General features: G+C 55.4%; 1 protein-coding gene across 5 annotated transcripts; it reads left to right on the plus strand.

Annotated features, from left to right (window-relative positions):
• The first annotated feature begins 442 nt into the window (after window positions 1-442).
• On the plus strand, window positions 443-23060 carry CLUH (clustered mitochondria homolog). 5 transcript variants are annotated; one of them, XM_053568968.1, is made up of 26 exons: window positions 443-785; window positions 8679-8881; window positions 9611-9782; window positions 11053-11196; window positions 11387-11511; window positions 11608-11762; window positions 11868-11993; window positions 12321-12468; window positions 12676-12768; window positions 14044-14738; window positions 15430-15647; window positions 15799-15900; window positions 16097-16197; window positions 16788-16940; window positions 17027-17089; window positions 17198-17442; window positions 17670-17754; window positions 17905-18058; window positions 18143-18282; window positions 18918-18998; window positions 19090-19215; window positions 19301-19422; window positions 19632-19725; window positions 19814-19948; window positions 20021-20094; window positions 21597-23060. In XM_053568968.1, exons 1-26 carry the CDS (start codon window positions 686-688, stop codon window positions 21781-21783), a joined length of 4041 nt encoding a protein of 1346 aa, XP_053424943.1. In that variant the 5' UTR covers window positions 443-685; the 3' UTR covers window positions 21784-23060. The 5 variants fall into 5 exon arrangements, with proteins under 5 accessions (XP_053424943.1, XP_053424942.1, XP_053424944.1 ...); XM_053568967.1 differs by having other exon boundaries at window positions 445-785; window positions 15796-15900; XM_053568969.1 differs by lacking the exon at window positions 443-785 and adding an exon at window positions 3286-3469 and having other exon boundaries at window positions 15796-15900.
• Window positions 23061-23293: the final 233 nt, after the last annotated feature.

Consider the following 23293-nt stretch of genomic DNA (forward strand, 5'->3'; position numbering starts at 1 on the left):
GACGCTGGTAGAAAAGAGCCCGTTATTGCCCAAAGTTTGCTGGGTCCATTTCTGACATTTTATCCGCATTGGCCATAGCCTCATCCGCCGCCTCTGGTGACTACGGTGCTCTAGGCTCACTTCCGCCCCCTCCTCAATAATCCAGACACACCTCAACTCCACCCATTCGGCGGGAAATCTCACACTTGGTGAGGAGTACGACGCCTACAAGGTTGATTAGAGACTGTTCAGACTGTTCATTTGGTTGATCTGCAAGAGAAAATTTAGGGTCGCTGGGGGAGGGGAGGGTTAGCAACTGTAGTCCTCGAGAAGTCTCCACCCAAGGTCATAGTGCCCGCCCCACGGGCAGCGAACAGCGGGGAGTCTCTCTGAAGCCCCGCCCCTCCCGGGGATTGACACCTTTTTCTTTTAAGACAGAGTACGTCGCCTTTAAGGCGTTCGGGAACATCATCGCATCGGTGGACGGGTAAAGTGGAGTGGCGCGTTTTGTCCTTCGCGGGCCTCCGTGGGCCGGGCCGAGCGCGAGGGCGGGGCAGGGGAGCGGCGGTGGGGTCAAAGGCTACAGCGCGCACCACGTGGGCCGGTGACTCCGTCCTTCCCGCAGCGGCCGCGGCGCGCAGGGCACTTAGGTTAGTGGCGCGGCGGGCGGCCGGGACAGCCGAGCTGGACGCCCCCTCCCGCCACCATGGTTATCAAGACGGACGAGTTGCCGGCGGCCGCCCCAGCCGACAGCGCCCGGGATCATGGCTCGCAGGCCGGTGGCAAGGGGCGGCCAGGCACAGCCGGTGAGTGGGGCCGGGACCAGTGGGTTGCTGGGCAAGGAGGAGGAGTGGCTGGAGCAGGCCGGACAGGCGGGTGCGGGACTCCGCGGGGACCGCCACCTTCTCTCTGCGCCGCACCCAGTTGTATCTCGCTGGGCCTTCCACCGGGCCACCCCCGCCCTGAAGGTCACCTTCACTGTCGCCCCCGGCTGCGGTCCGGGTTTCGCACGTGGGGTCCTGGGGAGGGCAACTGCGGCGGTCACACGCACGCCTGATCGCGGGGACACGTGCGCGCACACGCGGTTTCGGGGTGCGCCGCTGCCGCAGACCGATAGAATCGATGGCCCCACCCCCTCAGCTCCCGGGCTTGAGGAGCCCTCAGTGTTGAGGGTCACTCTGGCACTTACGGAATATCTGTCCTTAGGCCAATCTTAGCGCCAGTATCCCAGGCAATCCCTGTGCGCAGGGCTGCAGCCCTGGGAGTGAGGCTCGGCTTGAGGCTTTTCAGACTTGGACTCTAGGAACAGCACGAGGAGGTGGAATGTGTATGTAGTGAGGGGTCTTCTCTAGCTTATCCCCACAGGCAAGGCTTTAACCCTACTTCTTCAGGCTGTGATCTCTGCCCTCTTAGATGTCAGCCTGGTGGGCAAACCTCGGGAGGGTCTTCCTGTGCATGGGATCTAAGCCAAGCTCCTTGGCAGAGGGAGGTGTTTGTGCCAGAACTTGATCATTAACCTGCCGTATTGCGAAAAGTGGGTCAGACCAGAATTGCTCTTTTTAAGGCAAAGGTCAGCAGTGTGGAGTTGAGCTCTCTCATGGGGGCTGTGTGGTGTTGCTTTGGGAGTGGCTGCAGCTTGTGTTGGGAGGGGCCTGCTTCCCTCCATTTCTCCTAGGCCCCTTCTGTTCTCTCTGTTCCCTTCACCTTTATTGTGTCTCAGAGTCCAGTCTTGGAGCTGGAAGACCCTTCTCAGATCCTCAATTGTCATCTCCCCAAATCTTCCTCAGAGCCTGGGGCTGGGCTGTGGCCTTCTCTGTTCTGGGTGGCAGTGAAGTGCAGTGCAGAATTATTCCTATTTTCCTCTCCCTCTGACTCTCCTCATTCAGGATTTGTGGTCTTAGCTCATCATCATCTCCTTTCCCAGCTAACTTGGGAGTCAGGATAAGGACTGCCTTAAACTCTCTGACCTTGTCCCATCACAGCAGAATTACTCTGGGGTGAGGGAAAGGTTCTGTGGCCGCTTTGCCTATTGCCTAGAGAAGGCCAAGGTTTGGGCAGAACAGCAAATGCCAATAACTCCAACCTGCCAGGCTCTGTTCTGAATCAGTGGGGCAGGCGAGATTAAAGGAAGTTGGGACAGGCAACCTCCTTTCTATCAATGAGACCTGAAGAATTGAAGTGACTTGCCCAAGGTCACACAGCAATTTTGTTAAGGGAAGTATTTGGATTTCCAGCTCATGGCCAGCAAGCCAAGGCTGCCCTGGCATGGCCCAGAGGAAGCTGGGGCAAGTGCAGTGGTTTGGATTATGAGCTGAGAACAGTAGGGATGAGGAGAGGAAAGTTTGTTGGGGATTTCTGTGAGGGCATCATTGAAGCCCATTCTCATTTACTGCTGAGGGTCTCTATTTGGGGTGAGCTGGGTTGGGAAAGTGCACAACTGTTCATTTCGGGAGAAACTGGGAGCATACTAGTGGATAGAACGTTGACTTCTGTTTCCCTGAGATGCTGGTATAGATAGCTAGGACTTGTATTACACCCAGCCCAGATCTGTTAAAAAGAGGTGGGTTTAATGAAGACCCCCAGCAGGCTCCTACCTGACCATCAGAACTGAGGCCAATGACCAGATCTTGAAGGTTCTCCAGTCCTCTTAAGCAGGCATCCTTAAACTGCGGCCCGCTGGCCACATGAAGCGATGTGAATTGTATTTGTTCTCGTTTTGTTTTTTACTTCAACATAAGATATGTGCATTGTGCATAGGAATTTGTTCATAGTTTTTTGTTATTTTTTTGTAGAGACAGAATCTTACTGTACCGCCCTCTGGTAGAGTGCCGTGGCATCACATGGCTCACAGCAACCTCTAACTCTTGGGCTTACGCGATTCTCTTGCCTCAGCCTACCAAGCAGCTGGGACGACAGGCGCCTGCCACAACACCTGGCTATTTTTTTTTTTGTTGTTGCAGTTTGGCCGGGGCCGGGTTTGAACCCGCCACCCTCGGCATATGGGGCCGGCGCCCTACTCACTGAGCCACAGGCGCCACCTGTTCATAGTTTTTTTTTTTTTTTTAAACTATAGTCGACCCTCCAACGGTCTGAGGGACAGTGAATTGGCCCCCTGTTTAAAAAGTTTGAGGACACCTGCTCTTAAGGAAGAAGTGATTAAGTCTGTTGGGGGGGGGAGGGAAGGTGTAAGGGTCAGTTACCTTCCAGGGAATAAAGCAGCTTTTAGGGGTTAAGAGAACCTGCAGGTTTTTCAAGTTCACAGTGGTGTGGAGTTCCTTTTGCCTAGGGGAGGGCTCCCTGGAGTTATGGCCCGGAGGGGGAGGAGAAGGGGCTGGCAGACTGGGGAGGAGTTTAGGGGCTTACTGGAGCTCCCCAACAAGATCCTGAAGCTCTTGGGTAGGATTTAGGGCAGAACAGCTTGAGGACCTCTGGATCCTCAGACCCTGAAGACCTGCTTCTGGCCTGGGTGGGACAGGAAGGAGGCAAACAGGTACCTACCTCCTCAGGGTCTTTGATAGGCTACCTCCCTTCCCTCTATCTCCTTTCCTTGAAGCCCTGGGTTCCTAGCATGGGCTCGTGTCTTTTGGGGCCTTACTTCCTGCTAAAGCCTCACCTGCTGAGGCCTTGGCTGAGGTGTAGCCTGGCCCTGGCCCAGTCTCCTGAGTGAGACCAGATTGGGGAGGCACACAGAGGCTACCTGAGGTAACCTAAGTTTTCTCTCTAACTCCTGTGTGTTGCTTCTGGGATCCCAGTACTCCCAAGCTAGGACAAAGAGACACTTTATCTTTTCACAATAATCTGTCCAACGAAAACTTGGGTGGCTGTGTGTGTGCTCGAGAGCTTGCATGCATGCAGAGTACTGTTGGGGCAATCCTTGCCCATTTTTCAGAGGACCTCCTTTTTCCTTTTCCCCTAAAACTAGAGCCTCAGTGGTGCCACTTGGCAAATGGGAAGAGAGGGTGCTGAGGCTTGAGGGACTTCTGTGATTAGAGTTAGAGCTGCCTTCTGGGTGGAGCCCAGAGGCCAAGAGGAGGAAGGAGGTGCTGCTTACCTGTTACCTGGTGGGTTACAGCCTGGCCCCTCAGGGTGTTGGATGGAAGACTTCCAGTGGAAGCAGCGCCCCTGGGCATCTGACATACCTGTTTTCTTCATCCCTTCTCAGGGATGAGCCTGTTTTTTTCTTGATCCAGCTTTGCTGCCTACTGCCTCTGTGACTAGGGCAGCTTCCCTGCTAGCCTTCTGGAGCCTCAGTTTCCTCATGTGAGATGGGCTGATGTAGGAAACTGCTGTGGGCTGGGCCTGGAAGCTCTTTTGTAACCAGGAGGGGCTGTCAGCACTCCCTTAGGGTCATTGCCAGACTGTCCTGCCCCACCCCTTTCTCCAGAGGCTTAGGGTGTGTGTAGGGAGGGGCTGGTGAGCTCCAGAATGCTTCATGGGGGCTGTGAGGAGGCTAAGGGTCTGCTCAGTGCTGGACAGTTGGGGCTGCCTGGGTCCCTGGGACTTGGGGGGAGGGGACCTGGAGTGAGATCCTGGATCCCGCCTCCATCCTGGTTAATATGGATGCCGGAGCAGTCCTGGCTGGGCCCTGGCAACAAGTCAGAGGCTCTGGGAAGGCGCCCTGGCGAGGCTGGGCATGCTCCTTCTCAGCCCAGTGGCCTTCAGCCTCTTGCTGCCAGCTCTGTTCTCCCCAGGGAGAGCCTTGGTTTTCTCCTGGCAGTGCCAGAGCTGCTGGGAAGGGAAGACAGAGCCTGCCAGTTTCTTGGTGGAGACTGGGGGCCCAACCCCTCCCTCCAGACCCAATGGCTTTGAGGAAAGGTATAGTTGCCAGGTCACCTGCAGGGGGCAGCAGGAGCCATGGGCCCCAGCCAGCCACTTGACCCAGGGGGCGGGCAGGGTGATCAGTGCCTGCAGACTGGTGAGCAGGGGTGGCCACGTCATGGCCTGGGCCCGGGTCTGCGCCAGCTGTTGCCGACAGCTGGCCGAAGCAGTCCTGCCCACCCCCAGTGGGGTTGGAGCTGAGGAGAGGACCCCTTTGCTGTGCCCTTCCCCTGCCAGCCAGTCTCCTAGGCCCTCAATCTTGAGGGGTTCAGGTACTGCAAGTGACAGGTTCTCCAGCCTGCCTAGCAACTTCGCCAGAAGTGACCCCCTTTCTGAGGGGTATAGGGAGGTGGGCCTGAGTGCTGACGGCAGCTTCCGGGGTCCTGGAGCCACTGAGGCCTCCTGGCCCACAGCCGTCCTTCTGGCCGACCTTGAGTGTGATTCGAGGCAGGGGGAGTGTGCCCTTCCTGAGGCTGCCCCAGCAGGCCTGGCCCCACTGAAACCCGAAGCCAGCCGGAGCTCCAGTCCAGGGCCGACCAGCTGCATTAGGGCAAGGGTAGCGGCAGAGGCAGAGCCTGGAAAGAGAGACACAGGCAGTGCTGGGCCTGAGCCTGGCTGCCATGGCAGTGATGAGACTCCAGAGCCGACTGCACCAGGTGGGCAGTGGGGGCTGCATGAACCAGCTGGCCAGCCTCTTGCTGGGGAGATCACTTGGCCTTCACCTAGTGGTGGGGAGACCTTCAGGGTTCCTTGGAGGAATGGGGAGGTGCAGGAGTGCTATCTTGGGGAGAGGAAGCCCCTGGGGAACCAACTACATTCCTTTAAAATCTGATCAGGGAATAGTTGCCCTTGGGACCAGTAGGCTCCCCTCCGGAGAAGGCAGACTGGGAGCTGTAGCCACCTTACTTGTCTTTTCTCCTTCTCCACATCTTCCCCATTCCATACATGCCAAAGAGCACAGACTCCCTGTCTAGGTCTAGGTCTCTGACTCCCCACTTCTGGATCTCAGAGCTCAAAACTTGCTGCATGTTGAGCAGGGACCCTTCCTGCCTCTCCCCTTGTTCCCAGAGCTTGCCAGGTAACAAGGAGCTTTTCCTCCTGTCTGTCATTCCTCTGCTGCTTTTTGGAAGCTGGCAAGCCACTGCCTCTCCTATCTGTCATTAGATTCAAAGAGGTTTTCATTTTGGGGCAGGGTTGCTCAATTGCTAGGGGTGGGGGTTGCCCTGCCTGGAGCTGTTCCTCACTGGAAAGAGGCATCCAAGCCTCACTGCAGGCTTGGAGTGAGTGTGGTGGGTATGGAGAGGCGATGACAGACACAGTTACTGAAGGTCCACAGTAGCAAGGATTGGGGCAGCGTAGACACATGGGGGTGTGGACTGCTGGAGGGAATCGGGTCCATTCTGACTCAGTAACGTTGGGTGAGGCTCTGAACCTTCTGGGCCTTAGATACTCTTAGATACTCAGTATCGTTGGGGTGAGGTGGATTGGAGGACTATATCTGAGCTCCTGGAGGTCCTGTTTATCATAAAGTTGTGGGGAGACAGGAATGGAGGAGTGGCTTCTCTCTCTGTCCCCTGGTGTGCCTTTTTGTTTGAGACAAAGTGGCATGACAGCTCACAGCAACCTCCAACTCTTGGGCTTAAACAGTTCTCTTGCCTCAGCTTCCCAAGTAGCTGGGATTACAGGCGCCTGCCACAACGCCTGGCTATTTTTTGGTTGTAGTTGTCATGTTGTTTGGCGGGCCCGAGCTGGATTCAACCTGCCAGCTCCAGTGTATGTGGCTGGTGCCTTAGCCGCTTGAGCTATAGGTGCCTAGCTGCCTTTTTTTTTTGTAGAGACAGAGTCTCACTTTATGGCCCTCGGGTAGAGTGCCATGGCGTCACATGGCTCACAGCAACCTCCAACTCCTGGACTTAAGCGATTCTCCTGCCTCAGCCTCCCAAGTAGCTGGGACTACAGGCACCCGCCACAATGCCCGGCTATTTTTTGGTTGCAGTTTGGCCGGGGCCGGGTTTGAACCCGCCACCCTCGGTATATGGGGCCGGTGCCCTACCGACTGAGCCACAGGCGCCGCCCCTGCCTTTTTTTTTTTTTTTAAATAGGATCTCAATCTGTTGCCTAGGCCTGAGTACCATGGTCTCATGCTAACTCAACCACAACCTCAAACTCCTGAGCTTAAGCCATCCTCCTGGCACAGCCTCCCAGGTAGCTGGGACTATAGGCATATGCCACCATGCTCAGCTAATTTTTCTATTTTTTGTAGAGACAAGGTCTCAGTATGCTGCTCAGGCAGGTCTGGCAGGCCTTTCTGTACTGTGCTGATCCCTTCCCTGAGGTCCCTGGTCCATGTTTCTGGTGGGTCTGGATAGGGACCACACAGTTCTGGGGAAATGCACTCCACCCCACTCCTGACAGCTAGATAGGGAAGGGGAGGAGGAGCTGAATGGAATGGGCAGAGCCGAGTGAGCTGTCCTCTCTGGAAGGGGACCCATATCCTTCTCAGTGACATGGCAGTTGAGCTCCAGCCAAGCCGGGCAGTCTGGCTCATGCACAGGCCCTGGGGGCCAAGGTCCCCTTTTGCTAAATGAGTGTACAGGAAAGTCTGTGTTATGCTGGAGGATTCTGAGAGGAGTCTTCAACTCCCCGGCAGGGACAGGTTCTCCTTTTGCTCCTCTCTAGGTAGAAGTGGAAGGTTCATTACCTGCTGATCCGCCACCCCACCCCCAGCATGTGATTTGGGTGCTGTCCACAAATATTGGACTTAGCTAGAGCTTTACAGAAATTAGTCTGTTAATGTGATGCCTTTTTGTTGATTCTGGGGAAGACAGAAGGTGGCAGATAGAGCTGCTGGTATGGACAGCCACCCCCCCCCCCATGCAGCGGAACACCTGCTGTGGGAGGTGGGGCCATGTCTATGGGAATGATGCGGGGAGGGTGGTTCTGCCATCAGGGTATATTTCACCTAGGCCTTGAAGGGTGAATGGGGGACCTGGGCAGCATAAACCAAAGCATAGAGGTGGGAGAGAGGCTGTGGGACTGTTCTTAGGCTTCCAGTAGTTTGATGTGGCCAGACCTCAGCAAGCAGGAGCTGAGGTTGATTTTAGGTTGGTGCCTAAGTTCTAAGAAGCTTGATCTTGTGAACAGTGGGCTTATGAGAAGGGTTCCAAGTGGCACTCTGGAAATAGAAGAAAGGCCTGCACCAGGGCTGTGGCTGCAGAGGCCAGGTCCTCTGGGTCAGTAGGGGATTTAGGTTGGGTGACTAGAGAGGCCTTTACAGATAAATTCCATCCCCAAAAGATGGGTCATTAGTGGTGCCTAAAGGACAGCCGCACATTGATGCCTGGTAAGTGGCTGTTACCTTGGTCTGAGAAGCTCACTGCAGGCCAGGATTGGCTACAGGAGCTACAAGGCAGGAGGATATTATTGGCAGCCCTGGGAGAAGGGGAGGTAAGAATGAAGGGAGGCTGGGCTGCTCAGGGCCAATGGAAGAGGATGGACCTGGAGAGCGGGGGACAAGGGTGTCTGTTTGGTCAGGAAAGAGGAGAAGGAAGTCAGCAGGGAAATTGTGTGCTGCTAAGAAGCCAGATAACATTAGGGTTGGAGAAGACCCTTGGTCTTGGTCCTCAGCCATCCTGGGTAGAGTGGTTTGGGCAGTGTACCCAGGTGGATATCAGACTATGGTGGGCTGAGGGGCAGCAGGTGAGAGGGGAGGGAAACGGATGAGAAGACAGTGCCCTTGCAGGTGCCAAGGGTGAGGTGGGACTGTGGTATCTGGGTTAGGGCCAGGGCTTGGGAGGACCACAGTCACCATTCAACTGGGCACATGCCCACCTGACCACCTGGGCCCACCTGACTCAGCTCTGTTTTTTTCATCCCCCCAGAGCCACCATCAGTCATGCTCTTGAATGGGGATTGCCCCGAGAGGCTGAAGAAAGAGGAGCGGGCGGCTGAGCCACCTAGGGAAAATGGGCTGGATGAGGCTGAGCCGGGAGATGAGACCACTGGACAGGAAGTCATTGTCATTCAGGACACTGGCTTTTCGGTGAAGATTGTGGCTCCTGGAATTGAACCCTTCTCCCTGCAGGTATGGTGGTGGAAGGAGTTCTAGGGACCAGAGCCCGAGCCTAGAGCATGAGGCCAGAAAGCCAAGCTTTGCCCCTGTGTGTCCTGGCCCCGCATAGGCAGGAAAGCCAGGGTCCTGTGCCTCTCCCAAGGTCACTCAGCTAGTGTGGCAGACATGGGAATTAAGTCCACGTTCAGGTCATTTCCCATGGCTAGAGGACAGCTAACGGCTAGGACTGCCAGCTCTGTTTGGGGAGAAGAATATTCATGGCTGGACAGTGTTGGGGTCCTGGCACCCTTCAGCCCCCACCCCCAGCTTCTTGTCCTATGATTTTACCACCTACCAGAAGGGTAGTCTCCACAGTCAGAGCCAACCTAGAGGCATTGCAAACTGGTAACTCACTGGGGGACAAGGCAAGGCCCCAGAGCACTCCTTCTGGAAGGCAAAAGACATTTGCCTTCTAGGGAAAGGCTGCCATTTTTCTCCCCCAGTTTTTCCTTCTGCTGAGTCTAAGCTCAGGGATTGCACTAGGTCACCAGGAATAATCAGCGGGGCTAGACTCTGTACTGTACACGCACGCAGGGGCAGGTGGGCATGGTGTTTGAACAGGGCCTGGAATTCAAAAGCTAAAAGGTGGGAAACTGAGTACTTTGGATACTTATTCTTGATGCTTTGGGCTGGGGACAAGGGGATATGTCCTCTTTCCCCACTATGTGGCCTCTTATCAGAGTGGTTGGGCTTTCTTGGCAGGTATCCCCCCAGGAGATGGTGCAAGAGATCCACCAGGTGCTCATGGACCGTGAAGATACCTGTCACCGCACCTGCTTCTCACTGCACCTGGAAGGCAACATGCTGGATCATTTCTCAGAGCTGCGCAGCGTTGAGGGGCTGCAGGAGGGCTCAGTGCTCCGTGTGGTGGAAGGTTGGTCCAGAAGTTGGGCGGCTTGCCCAGGGGAGAGTCCCAGGGACAGGGACAAGGCAGCATTGTAATACCCTTGCTGGGATCTCTGTGTCACAAACAAGCATGTGGAGGTGGGATTGGAGCACAGAGCTACTTCTTAGGCCATCACATTTGTGGCCTCCAACTTCATGGCCCACAGGTTAAAGGGCAGACTTGCAATTCTACAAAAATCAGGCAGTACCAGGCCAGGGTTTGAAATCAGCTCAATTAAATTCTATAAAGATTGATGGTAAGGCTTATAAGGAAACTAAAAACTGGGTGCAGTGGCTCACACCTGTAATCTCAGCATTTTGGGGGGCTAAAGCCCAAAGCTTAAGCCCTTCTGCTTAAGGCCAGAAGTTTGAGTCCAGCCTTGGCAACATGGTGAGACCGTATCTCTACAAAAAAGAAAGAAAAAATTAGCTGAGCATGGTGGTGCCTGCCTGTAGTCCCAGCTACTCTGGAATCTGAGGCAAGAGGGTGGCTTGAGCTCCAGGTGTCTGAGGTTGCAGTGAGCTATGATGACACCATTGCGCTTTAGCCCAGGTGACAGCCCCATCTCAAAAAACCCAAAAGATTCATAACCCTTGAGTGGGGAAGTTAGGCCTGAAGTCAAAGCTGTCAACTGGTGTAGTGAAGCTGGTGTGGTTATAAAACAAAAGTGACTATCAACTACAGTTCCCTGGGAAGTCGCCAGGGCCTATCTGCTTGTTAAGAGCAAATATGGAAAAGGTCTGTAGCTCAGTGGTGTCCTCAGTTGATCACAGAACCTCTTTCTTCCTCTAAAAGAACTGCCATTAAAGTCTCAGAAAACACACATGGGGGGACTTGTGTGTCGAAGTTGAAGGTCCTGGAAAGTCCTTAGGCCACTACTAAGTGAGGGCTGCCCTGGAGAACAAGGCTGAGGCTGTGGGGGCCCAGCAGCTCAGAAGGTCCTGCCCACTAGTATGTGGAAAGCAGGCAACCTGTGGTCTCCCCAAGGCTTGTGAGTGTTTCAGGAGGCCTTTGGCAGGAGGTTTTATATGAATAAGCATACCTATTCACCAGCAGGCAGCAATTGGGTTGTGTGTTATGTTTTGAAACCAGAACTCCAGCTTTTATATATTCATAGTGGAATTTGAAAATGGAAGCCTAGGATTGAAAATGAAAACCACTCATGGTAGCATCCCTGCAGACTATTTTCTGTGCTGAGTAGGTTGTTCCAGGGTGAAGAGCCCTGTGACACCCTGCTCGCCCCTCCTTTTCCTGACAGAGCCATACACAGTGCGCGAGGCCCGCATCCACGTGCGCCATGTCCGGGACCTGCTCAAGAGTCTGGACCCATCTGATGCCTTCAACGGAGTTGACTGCAACTCCTTGTCCTTCCTGAGTGTCTTCACTGACGGCGACCTGGGAGGTGCAGGAAGCATTAGGAATGGGTTGGGCAGAGAGGCAGAGAACAAGGTAGCCAGAGGCTGAGGGGCTAGGGACCAGACCTTCCTCCTGGAGGGGCCTTGGCCTGAGGTGTCCAGACTAGGACCATATTGAGGCTGGGAGATGGCTGGCCCTGTTGGCCCTGTGCTGACCGCCAGCCTCGGGTCCCTCAGACAGTGGGAAGCGGAAGAAGGGCTTGGAGATGGACCCCATCGACTGCACGCCACCTGAGTACATCTTGCCAGGGAGCCGGGAGCGGCCACTGTGTCCCCTGCAGCCCCAGAACCGTGACTGGAAGGTGGGCCTCCCTGGGGGAGTGAGGAAGAGGGTCGTTGGTGGGTGGAGGGCTCCATACTGGCAGACCTGGCCCACTCATGCCTGGCCATCCCTATAGCCCCTGCAGTGCCTCAAAGTACTGACCATGAGTGGCTGGAACCCGCCCCCCGGGAACCGCAAGATGCACGGGGACCTCATGTACCTGTTTGTGATCACAGCTGAGGACCGGCAAGTCAGCATCACAGCATCCACACGGGGCTTTTACCTGAACCAGTGAGTCCCTGCCTACCTGTCTTAGGCCCCTGGTTTGCTTGGCTGTTCCAAGTCTGTGGGGAGATATCTGGGGCACCCCTCTGAGTGGCCACTCTCCCCTTGCAGGTCCACAGCCTATCACTTCAACCCTAAACCTGCCAGTCCCCGCTTCCTCAGCCATTCCTTAGTGGAGCTGCTCAATCAGATCAGCCCGACCTTCAAAAAAAACTTTGCTGTGCTGCAGAAGAAAAGGTAGTGCCTTTGCCCCCACGGCCCCACCTTGTCTCACGTCTGTGGGGATATGGGATGAACTGGCCAGCCTGAACTCCATTGCTGCTGCCTGAAGAAACTGCCCCAGCCTGCAGTGCCCAGGTCCCCCTGTCTCTAGGGAGCTATCAGCCAGCCCTAGAGACAGCTGCCCAGGAGGGGCCCGTTCACTTCCAACTGACTCTTCAGGGCAACATCTCAGGGCAGGCAGATGGCAGAGCAGGTGGAGGCCTCAGAGGAAACAGGGCCTGTGGCAGGGCTCTGAACTTGGTAGGCCATCCCATCTCTCCCTCCCCTTCCTGCCTGCCACAGGGTCCAGCGCCACCCGTTTGAGAGGATCGCCACCCCGTTCCAGGTATACAGCTGGACGGCCCCGCAGGCGGAGCACGCCATGGACTGTGTGCGTGCAGAGGACGCCTATACCTCGAGGCTGGGCTACGAGGAGCACATTCCTGGACAGGTGCCTGCGGCCTGGCCCTGCCCTCACTGGGCACCCCTCCCTCTTGGGTGCTGAGCTGATTCTCTTCACTTCCCTGGAGGCTCCATGCCTGTCTCTTCATTTGGAAGTCTGAAGGGCTACCCATGGGGAGGTGGAAGAAGGGACTTCTAGGAGCAGATCTTGGGGCATCTATATGAGCCCTCATCTCCCTCCCTCATCCCTCTGCAGACCCGGGACTGGAATGAGGAGCTGCAGACAACAAGAGAATTACCTCGAAAGAACCTGCCTGAGCGGCTGCTTCGAGAAAGAGCCATATTCAAGGTGCCTGCAGCCTCTGCCTTTCTTCTGGCCTCTTTGAGACTTTGAGTCTATGGGTGAGAGGGCTCTATTGCCATCTGGGCTGGGTGTGAAGGGCCACCCAACTTCCCTCTGTTGATTGCCATGGGGCCCTGGCCTGGGCATACACTCTGACCCTTACAGGGCTGAAGCTAATTTGCATGGTACTTTCAGCTTGTTGGGGTTTGAACATTATCAGTCCCATTACTAAAAAAGAGAAGAAATGAGGAAAAAGTTGCTTAAAAAAAAATAAAAACTGGGCGGCGCCTGTGTCTCAATGAGTAGGGCGCCGGCCTCATATACCGAGGGTGGTGGGTTTGAACCTAGCCCCAGCCAAACTGCAACAAAAAATAGCTGGGTGTTGTAGCGGGCGTTTGTAGTCCCAGCTACTTGGGAGGGTGAGGCAAGAGAATCACCTAAGCCCAAGAGCTGGAGGTTGCTGTGAGCTGTAACATTGCAGCACTCTACCGAGGGCAACAAAGTAAGACTCTGTCTCTAAAAAAATAAAATAAAATAAAAACCTCCCATAATCTTACTTGCTAGAAGTGACAATGGTAAAGTAAGACCTGGCCTCTTGGTTACTAACTTTGCCGGAGCAGTGTCAGGTGCTTTATAGGCATTACTTCTTACAATCTTTTACACACCTTATAAAGGTCAATACCTTTTTACAAGTGACCTTGTAAAGGTGGCTACTTCATTTATTTACTATGTGCGCACAGAGGACGCCTGTAAGAAAACTGGGTCTGAGGGTGGTGCCTGTGGCTCAAGGAGTAGGGCTCCGGGCCCCCGCCAAAAACTGCAAAAAAAAAAAAAAAAAGAAAGAAAGCTGTGTCTGAGAGGTTACCTGTCCAAGTTCACCTGGCACATAACTGAAGGGTCCCAAACCCGCTTCATCCCTCCTACCTTGTTAATCAGCTTGGCTGTCTTCCTGAGTATAAGTATTTAGTTTTTTTTCTAAAATAGTTTTCTTTCCTTTTTTTTTATCTCAAAAATAGTTTTCTTTAGGGTGGCGCCTGTGGCTCAAGGAGTAGGGTGCTGGCCCCATCTACCGTGGGTGGTGGGTTTAAACCCGGCCCTGGCCAAAAAAAAAAGTTTTCTTAAAAAAAAAAAGGAAAAAGTCATTTTGTTGCCCTTTCCAAGGACACTGAGGCTGGGGTGTCCTTGGGCTCCCAAGGCAGGCCTAATTGCCTCCATCACCCAGGTAATGCAACTTGAGTCTTGAGCCCGCCCTCTCACCCTCTGGACTTTGGCCCTTCCCAGGTGCACAGTGACTTCACAGCGGCAGCCACTCGGGGTGCCATGGCGGTCATTGACGGCAACGTGATGGCCATCAACCCCAGTGAGGAGACCAAGATGCAGATGTTCATTTGGAACAACATCTTCTTCAGCTTGGGCTTTGATGTCCGTGACCACTACAAGGACTTTGGCGGGGACGTGGCAGCCTACGTAGCACCCACCAATGACCTGAACGGCGTGCGCACATACAATGCAGTGGACGTAGAGGGGCTGTACACTCTGGGCACGGTGGTGGTGGATTACCGCGGCTATAGGGTCACAGCCCAGTCCATCATCCCTGGCATCCTAGAGCGGGACCAGGAGCAGAGTGTCATCTACGGCTCTATCGACTTTGGCAAGACAGTGGTGTCACACCCGCGGTACCTGGAGCTGCTGGAGCGCACCAGCCGGCCCCTCAAGATCCTGCGGCACCGGGTGCTCAATGACCGCGATGAGGAGGTGGAACTCTGCTCCTCCGTCGAGTGCAAGGGCATCATTGGCAATGATGGGCGTCACTACATCCTTGACCTGCTGCGCACCTTCCCCCCTGACCTCAACTTCCTGCCTGTGCCTGGCGAGGAGCTTCCTGAGGAGTGCTCTCGTGCTGGCTTCCCCCGCACCCACCGACATAAGCTCTGCTGCCTGCGCCAGGAGCTGGTGGATGCCTTTGTGGAGCACAGGTAAGAAGCAGCCCTGCAAGGCCAGGCCCAACGCTCCCTGCCAGGGGTTGGGCACCCTGGGTTGTTCTGAGGCCAGATCCTTGAAGGGAGAAGGTCTAGAAAGGGAAGAAGGGTTGGCTCGGGCCACACTTGCTGAACCCCCTTCCCTCCCCCCACCCAGTCTGCCACAGACTCCTCAGTGTAGAGGTGCCAAAGCAGGGACTGGGCTGACGTGGTGCTCTCAGAAGGAGCATCTGGAAATTGGAAATCTGCTGGGGTTGTTGTGAATGTCACGCTAGGGCACAGCAAAGGGACCACAGGTGCTTAGGAGTCACCCACATCAAACATTTATGCAATGAATAACTCTGAACCTGCCAGTGTTACCCCATCTCTGTCAGGAGCCCTGGCCTAGTTGAGGAGCCATTCCTCCTGACCCCCCATATCCTAGCTGTCTTCTTCATATCCAAGGAGATCTTGGTTTTTGCTGTAACCTGCTGCTCTCTGGCACGTGCATGCACGTGTTGACACTCTCACTTGGGGCAAGATATGTCCCCATGCCTGTGGCTTGTCCACCCACAATGTTCCTCAACTCCCACAGGCCAAGAACCTGGGACCAGGCTCTGGGCCCTGCAGCCAGCGGGAAGCTGCTGGCAGCAGAACTTTCAGACAGCCCTTTCCCATGTCCTGCTCTGTCCCATCTGTCTTGCCGTAGGTACCTCCTGTTCATGAAGCTGGCGGCCCTGCAGCTAATGCAGCAGAAAGCCAGCAAGCTGGAGAATCCCACCTCCCTGGAAAACGGCGGTTCTCCTTCGTCAGAGTCCAAGGCTGAAGACCCCCCTGAGGCGGAAAGGGAGGAGGATGGCAGCAGCGCTAGTGGCCTGGCCAGGGTGAAGGAGCTGGCAGAGACCATTGCTGCAGATGATAGCACAGGTGAGGCTGCAGTGGATGCTGGAGGAGAGCCCCCAGCCTGCCTGGCAGCTAGTCTTTGCCCCTTTCTCAAGGAGCTGGGGTGAGGCTCAGGGCAGCCTAGCCCCTGATAGTGGAGTGGATCCACCTTCCATCAACTGTGTCTCCACAGCAGATCCTCGGAGTCGAGAGGTAATTCGCAACGCATGCAAGGCGGTCGGCTCCATCAGCAGCACAGCCTTCGACATTCGCTTCAACCCTGACATCTTTTCTCCAGGCAAGTGCTGGGGGCTGGTCAGTGCAGGAGCCCTGCAGGGTGGGGCAGAGCCTCTTGGGGGTTCTTGGGCTCTTTCTGAGTTTGTGAGCCCATCTGAGTGTTTCTCCCACCAGCCCTGGTGGCACCTGCTTTGTCTGTCCTGCCTGCCCCGCCTCGCTTCCACCTGGCTCAAGCCTTTCTCCTCTCTCTTCTCCAGGGGTTCGTTTCCCCGAGTCTTGCCAGGATGAAGTTCGGGACCAGAAGCAGCTGCTGAAGGATGCAGCGGCCTTCTTGCTCTCCTGCCAGATCCCTGGCTTGGTGAGAGCACAGCCCCTAGGGCAGTCAGGGTGGCTCCTTCATCTCCCACTCTAAGCTTGTGGGTTTTTCACAGGAGTGGCTTCCCTGGCTCTTCCCAGCCTGGGAGTCAGGCAAGGCAGATGGCCATCACATTTCACAGATGGGGAGCCTGCCCCATCCATGGCTCCTTAGGAGTGGGCTCTGCCCTACTGAGTCCTCCATGTGGGGCTGGCAGCTGGCTAGGATTGGTGGAAGTGAGCTCCTATGCTCAGGTGGCACTCTCATCTCAGGCTGCTGAGCCTCAAGCCCTCTGGACAAGTGGGGATAGAGTAGTGGCCCCCATTGGTCAGAGAGGAAGGAGCCCGTGCCACCTGTTGGGCTCTCTCAATTCTTTACCTGGCAGGCTGCTGGCCCTGCATCTGAGCGGGGTTGTTCTCCCTGTGCCCATGCTGGAGTGCAGGGCAGGTTTTCAGGTCCCTACTGCTTCGTCTGCTCCCCTCTTTCCAGGGAGCTGGGGTCTGAGTCCTGTCCTCCCCTCAGGGCCCCAGGACAGCGTGTGCTCCCCGGGGGAAGACCCAAGTGGGGGAGGGCCTGACCTGTCACCCCCACAGGTGAAAGATTGCACAGAGCATGTGGTGCTGCCCATGGATGGGGCCACGCTGGCCGAGGTGATGCGCCAGCGTGGCATCAACATGCGCTACCTGGGTAAGGTGCTGGACTTGGTGCTCCGGAGCCCAGCCCGCGACCAGCTGGACCACGTCTATGTGAGTGCCCCAGGAGGGCCATGAGACTGGTGGGGCCAGGGTGGAGGCCTGGGGCCTGACCACGGTTCCCTTTTGAACCTTTTCAGAAAATTGGCATCGGAGAACTCATCACCCGCTCTGCCAAGCACATCTTTAAGACATACTTACAGGTGCCTCCCCAGCTGGCCAGGGCCTCCCTGGGTGACGTTGGGCATTGGGGAAGAGCCCCAGGTTGGGGCGGAGGGCCCTTGTGACTTTGGTCAAAACCTCCCTCACAGGGTGTCGAGCTCTCAGGGCTTTCAGCTGCCATCAGCCACTTCCTAAACTGCTTCCTGAGCTCCTACCCCAACCCTGTGGCTCACCTGCCTGCTGATGAGCTGGTTTCCAAGAAAAGGAACAAGAGGAGGAAAAACCGGCCTCCAGGAGCTACAGATAACACAGCCTGGGCTGTCATGACCCCCCAGGAACTTTGGAAGAATATCTGCCAGGAGGCCAAGAACTACTTTGACTTCAGCCTTGAGTGGTGTGTGTAGGCAATGTGTCTGGGGCAGGGATCTGTGGGCTTGGATGGCATAGGGGCCTGTAGTCCCAGGGCAGAAGGGTCAGAAGAGAAGCTGGTGATTGTGAAGGGTACTCGCTTTGGGAAGTGGGACTGGAGGGCAGGAATGGGAGGCTCCTGGGGCAAAGCAGCTGTCAGGGCGAGGTGGGGCTGGGCAGTACTGGGCTGCTCAGGCCCACCTGCTTCCCCAGCGAGAGCGTGGACCAAGCTGTGGAGAACTATGGCCTACAGAAGATAACGCTGCTGCGTGAGATCTCGTTGAAAACCGGCATCCAGGTGGGCATGACTCATTCCCTGCAGTGCCCCAGAGGGCAAGGGAAAGTGCTTTTCTTAAGGTGGCCATCTCTATACACGGTGGGGGGGTCAGGAGGTGCTGGCCATCTGAGCCCGGGGCTGAAGCCGCTGTGGGTGTTGGGCTTGCCTCAGATCCTGTTGAAGGAGTACAGCTTTGACAGCCGCCATAAGCCAGCGTTCACGGAGGAGGATGTGCTCAACATCTTCCCCGTGGTCAAGCACGTCAACCCAAAGGCCTCAGACGCCTTCCATTTCTTCCAAAGTGGACAGGCCAAAGTCCAGCAGGGTAAGTGGCCAGGTGGGGCTGTGTGGAAGTGGGGGCTTCGCATGTCCCAGGCCTTGACCTTGCCACCCTGGGGGTGCCCTGTAGGCTTCCTGAAGGAGGGCTGTGAGCTCATCAATGAGGCCCTGAACCTGTTTAACAACGTGTATGGAGCCATGCACGTCGAGATATGTGCCTGCTTGCGCCTCCTGGCCCGTCTCCACTACATTATGGGCGACTACGCCGAGGTGAGCCTTGAGCACCCTGTAGGCTGAGTCAGCACAGGCCTTGGGGCCTCCCTGGTGTTGGGGATGGCAAGTGAGGGCTCTGGGGCTATGGGTTGCCCTCTCTGTCTGTGCTTCCCTCAGCCCTACCATCAACAACCATGTCTTTGGGAGAGCTTGGGAGCCTCCTGTGTTCTCCAGCTAGGAGGATGTGGTGGGGTGCTGGCAGGGCTCCCCGCACAGGGCATTGGCAAGGACACGTTCTAGAGCATAGTGCTGAGCACCTGGCAAGTACCCCATGGAAGTCATGGTCATCTGTAACCACGTGTGGCCCTGTGGCAGTCAGACTGCCTCACCTGGCTGGGGCTTGGAGAGGCTGTTCCAGGGGTCAGCAAGCTTCAGGCTCCCTCAGTCAAAAGATATTTTTTTTGTTGTTTGTTTATGTATTTTTTAAGTTAAGATTTTAGTTTTAGATTTATATAGATTTTGTTATGGGGAAGAGGACTTAGAACAGCAGTTTTAGAAGGACTCAGCAGGCATGCACTGCCACAGCCTGACACGTCATGAGCAGCACGGTGGGGCCAGCTTGCTCTCCAGGGCCAGCGATTCTGGGTGTGCATCAGGGCCCATCCTGGGATTGACACCCTTCCTCTCCTCAGGCCCTGAGTAACCAGCAGAAGGCAGTGCTGATGAGCGAGCGAGTGATGGGCATTGAGCACCCCAACACTATCCAGGAATATGTGAGTGGATAGGGGACCATCATGTGGGAGGTTTCTTGGTGCCCTGACCTTCGTGCTCAGCCCTGACCTATCACTCCCCACCTGCCTGCAGATGCACCTGGCCCTATATTGCTTTGCCAGCAGCCAGCTGTCCACAGCCCTGAGCCTGCTGTACCGTGCCCGCTACCTTATGTTGCTGGTGTTTGGGGAAGACCACCCAGAGATGGCCCTTCTGGACGTGAGTGCTGGGGAGGTGGGTGGCAGGGACTAGCCTCTGTCCCAGGGGATTGGGAACTGACCAGGGCCCCTCGACTGCCCCCCAGAACAACATCGGGCTGGTGCTGCACGGAGTGATGGAGTACGACCTGTCGCTGCGCTTCCTGGAGAACGCGCTGGCTGTCAACACCAAGTACCACGGGCCCAAGGCCCTCAAGGTGGCCCTCAGGTGAGAGAGGTAGGGGAGGGACCCAGTGCTCTGTCTTCATCAGATTTTCTCTTGAGAAAATTTCTCTCAACTTCTTCTGAGCCCCAAACTTGCTGTTCCCTTCCAGTCAGTTCCAGGGAGGGATCTAGGGGAGACTCCACCAACCCCAGTCAGGCCCCCACTGCCCAGCTAACTCCTGTCCCTCCCTCACCTTGTGTGCCTCCTGGCAGCCACCACCTTGTCGCCCGGGTCTATGAGAGCAAAGCTGAGTTCCGGTCTGCGTTGCAGCATGAGAAGGAGGGCTACACCATCTATAAGACCCAGGTGGGCTATGGCAGGGCCTGGGGGCTGGAGCTGGGCCTGTGGGCCCTGGGCAGCCTGATCCCTTCCTGCCTCCACCCTGTCGCCGTAGCTGGGCGAGGACCACGAGAAGACTAAGGAGAGCTCTGAGTACCTCAAGTGCCTGACCCAGCAGGCTGTGGCCCTGCAGCGCACCATGAACGAGATCTACCGCAATGGCTCCAGTGCCAACATCCCGCCCCTCAAAGTATGTTCTTGGGTGGTGTGGGGGCGCTGGGGGGTGAGTGAGCCTCGCTCACTGTTTGTTCCCTACCCTCAGTTCACAGCCCCCAGCATGGCCAGTGTCCTGGAGCAGCTCAATGTCATCAATGGCATCCTCTTCATTCCTCTCAGGTAAGGCCCCTCCTCCAGGCACCCACCTTGCTTGAAATTGGCCTCTAGCATCTTTTCTAAAATGCATAATACACTAATATATTGGCATGGTTCAAAATTGAACATGTTGGGTGGCACCTGTGGGTCAAAGGAGTAGGGCACCTGCCCCATATGCCGGAGGTGGTGGGTTCAAACCCACCCCGGGCCAAAAACTGCAACAACAACAGAAAAAAAAATGAACATGTAGCCAGTAGTGAGACATTCCCAGTGAATCCTTCCAGAAATACTCTGCATAACTGACCCAGTGTATAGCTGTGATCTTTTTCACCTGTTTTTTTTACACTAAATTGTAGCATATGATGCACAAAGACTTTTTTTCTTAAGACAGAATCTTGTTTTGTCACCCTCAGTAGAGTGCTCTGGTGTCATAGCTCACAGCAACCTCAAACTCTTGGGCTCAAGTGATCCTCTTGCCTCAGCCTCCCAGGTAGCTAGGACTACAGGTACCTGCCACAACGCCTGGCTATTTTTAGAGACGAAGTCTAACTCTGGCTCAGACTGGTCTTGAACCTGTGAGCTCAGGCAATCCACCTGCCTCGGCCTTTCAGAGTGCTAGAATTACATGCATGAGCCACCACCCCGGCCTCAAAAGATTTGTTGTTTTTTTTTTTTTGAGACAGAGTCTTATTTTGAAAGATTTTTTTTTTTTTTTGTAGAGACAGAGTCTCACTTTATGGCCCTTGGTAACCGTGGCATCACACAGCTCACAGCAACCTCCAACTCCTGGGCTTCAGCGATTCTCTTGCCTCAGCCTCCCAAGTAGCTGGGACTACAGGCACCCACCACAACGCCCGGCTATTTTTTGGTTGCAGTTTGGCCAGGGCCGGGTTTGAACCCGCCACCCTTGGTATATGGGGCCAGCACCTTACCGACTGAGCCACAGGCGCCACCCAAAAGATTTTTTTTTTTTTTTAAACTTAACAATGTAAAGTAGAACCTCTGTAAGGTGACCCCTGAAGGGACTACAACAAACTGGTCAATGTATGGAGGTGGTCAACATAAGGAACTAGGGCTATATTACTGATATGTATGTGTGGTTCTTGTCCAGTCTATGAAAATTAGCTCAACTTACAGAGGTAGTCAGCTATGGAGGGTCTGCTGTACCTTGGTGGTCTTTCATATCAGTACCTAGAAAGTGGCTCCATCCTCCCTCTGACTGCCCACTGTCCAGCGTGGGGGTGTGCTTTAGAGCAGGCCCTGAGGACTCCCAGGGGACTCTAAGCAGCTGCTGTCCCCTCCCTCCCATGTAGGGGATGGTTTGGTCAGCTCAGGGTGTAGCTTCCTGCCCCCCATGTCCATTTCCTACTTGGTAGAGGGGAAGCCTGTAGGAATTGGGTGTGGGAGTGGGAGACAGGCCTTAGGCATTTAGGAGTCTTTCCATACTCAAGTGAAAGTGTAACCAAAGCTGGTTGGGTGTTGGAAGGTCCAGTCTGATCTGCCCTCACTCCTACCCTTCTACTTAGCCAAAAAGACCTGGAGAACCTGAAAGCCGAAGTGGCAAGGCGGCACCAGCTCCAGGAGGCCAGCAAAACCAGGGATAAGGCTGAAGAGCCCATGGCCACAGAGCCCGAGCCAGCAGGGGCCCCAGAGGACATGGGCTGCCAGCCCCAGGCTGCCAAGGACACTTCTTCCCAAAGCTTGCAGGGATAGAAAGGGAGAGACAGATGGACAGTCAGCGGCCCCATCACCAGTGAGCCAGACTCCAGGAGAAGGGGGACATGCCTGCAGATGGGAAGAGGAAGCAAGTCCCTCTTCTTCCATGTTCCAACCCCACCCCTAGCCCCAGCATCCTCCTGGGACCCCAGCCTGGCCTGCCTGCCCCCCCCACCCCAAAAGATGTTTTTGCACTGGTTCGTTGAATATATGATGCAGAGGCCTAATTGAAGACCTGTGAATGGAGTGTGTGGGCATCAGTTCCCAGTTGGGGGGCAGGTGACCCCCATCCTCCAGCAGGTGTGTGTGAGAGTGTCCATGCCCATGAGTGTCTGAATCCGTCCTTCCTAACTTGTACGTGGCCCCCAGTCGATTCTGAGTGGACGAGGTGCAGCGGAGAGTTCTCAGGTCATTTGTATGTCTGACTTTAATGGCTGCTGCTCTTTCTGCCACTGCCCCCAGGCCCAACCTGGCTGCAAGTCTGGGTTTTAAGGCAGACAAGATGGGGGCTTTCCTGTGTCCCAGGATGTGGAGCCAGAGCTCTGTGGTAGGGCTGGAGGGCTGGGGTGCACTTTGGTTTTGTGGCTGCAGCTCTGGGGCAAGGGAGGGGTCGGTGGTGGCATTCCCTGAGCACCTATGCATCCGCCCTGGCCCATCTCACCTTAGGCCCAGTAGCAGGCGCTACCACAGGCCCTGACAGGCCTCCCTCTGCCTGCACCCCTGGTAGGGATGACCTTGGGGGTTAGTCTGAATGTATCCTCCTCATTTTAACCTGAGCTGCCTAACGCACAGTGGAGCTAGGGGACTTGAGAGGCTGGGGGTCCAGAACTGAATCATGGATCCTGGGGGGAAGTTACCGGATATAGGAGTGATTATCACCTCTTTGTGAAGCCCAGCTCCCTCCCTGGTCCTGACCCCACATGCACCTTCTATGGAGGTGGCAGGGAAGGGAGGGGGTCCCTGGAGGCCCCCCTGCTGCTCCCTCTCCTGCCTGCCTGTGCTGCTTCCTCTGGCTTCTCTGCCTGTTGTCAGAGCCCCAGCAAGGGAAGAGATCCCACTTGTGAGCCTGAGGGAGGTGTGTCCCATGGGGGCCCCTGCCTGGGGCTTTGCTGAGAGCTGCTTATGGGCATGGTCTGTCCAGACACCTTGTTTCAAAGGGAGTGGGCATGAGCTAGCAAGCGAAGCATCCCCATAGCTGATCAAGAACTTTTTCTTGTTTTTAAACCATCACGTCTTCATTTCACATTGGAATAAAGTGAGTTTTTGAAACCTGCTGCCCCAGCCTCACCTGTGTATTCTGTAACCCAGTCTCATTTCATTTCAAGGGCTGATGTCAGAAATGTTCGTGGGAGAGGAATATGTATAAATGAGGTCAAATTCAAGGTTATGCTTATAATGTCACTGAAGTGGAAGGAAAGTGGGGGTGGAGTCGCAAGCACTCAGCTGGGTTTTACCTGCTGCCAGTCATTAGGCTTACGGGAATGTGACATAGGCAAACTTCTCCTGT

The sequence above is a fragment of the Nycticebus coucang genome, chromosome 18 (genome assembly GCF_027406575.1).
Source record: "Nycticebus coucang isolate mNycCou1 chromosome 18, mNycCou1.pri, whole genome shotgun sequence".
Lineage (NCBI taxonomy): Eukaryota > Metazoa > Chordata > Mammalia > Primates > Lorisidae > Nycticebus > Nycticebus coucang.

Bases quoted from the DNA above. Each gene is read 5' to 3' on its own strand.
- CLUH (XM_053568967.1), top strand. From the start codon at position 686: ATGGTTATCAAGACGGACGAGTTGCCGGCGGCCGCCCCAGCCGACAGC. The intron at 786-8,678 runs GTGAGTGGGGCC...TCATCCCCCCAG, and splicing joins GGGGCGGCCAGGCACAGCCG to AGCCACCATCAGTCATGCTC. The intron at 12,469-12,675 runs GTGCCTGCGGCC...ATCCCTCTGCAG, and splicing joins AGGAGCACATTCCTGGACAG to ACCCGGGACTGGAATGAGGA.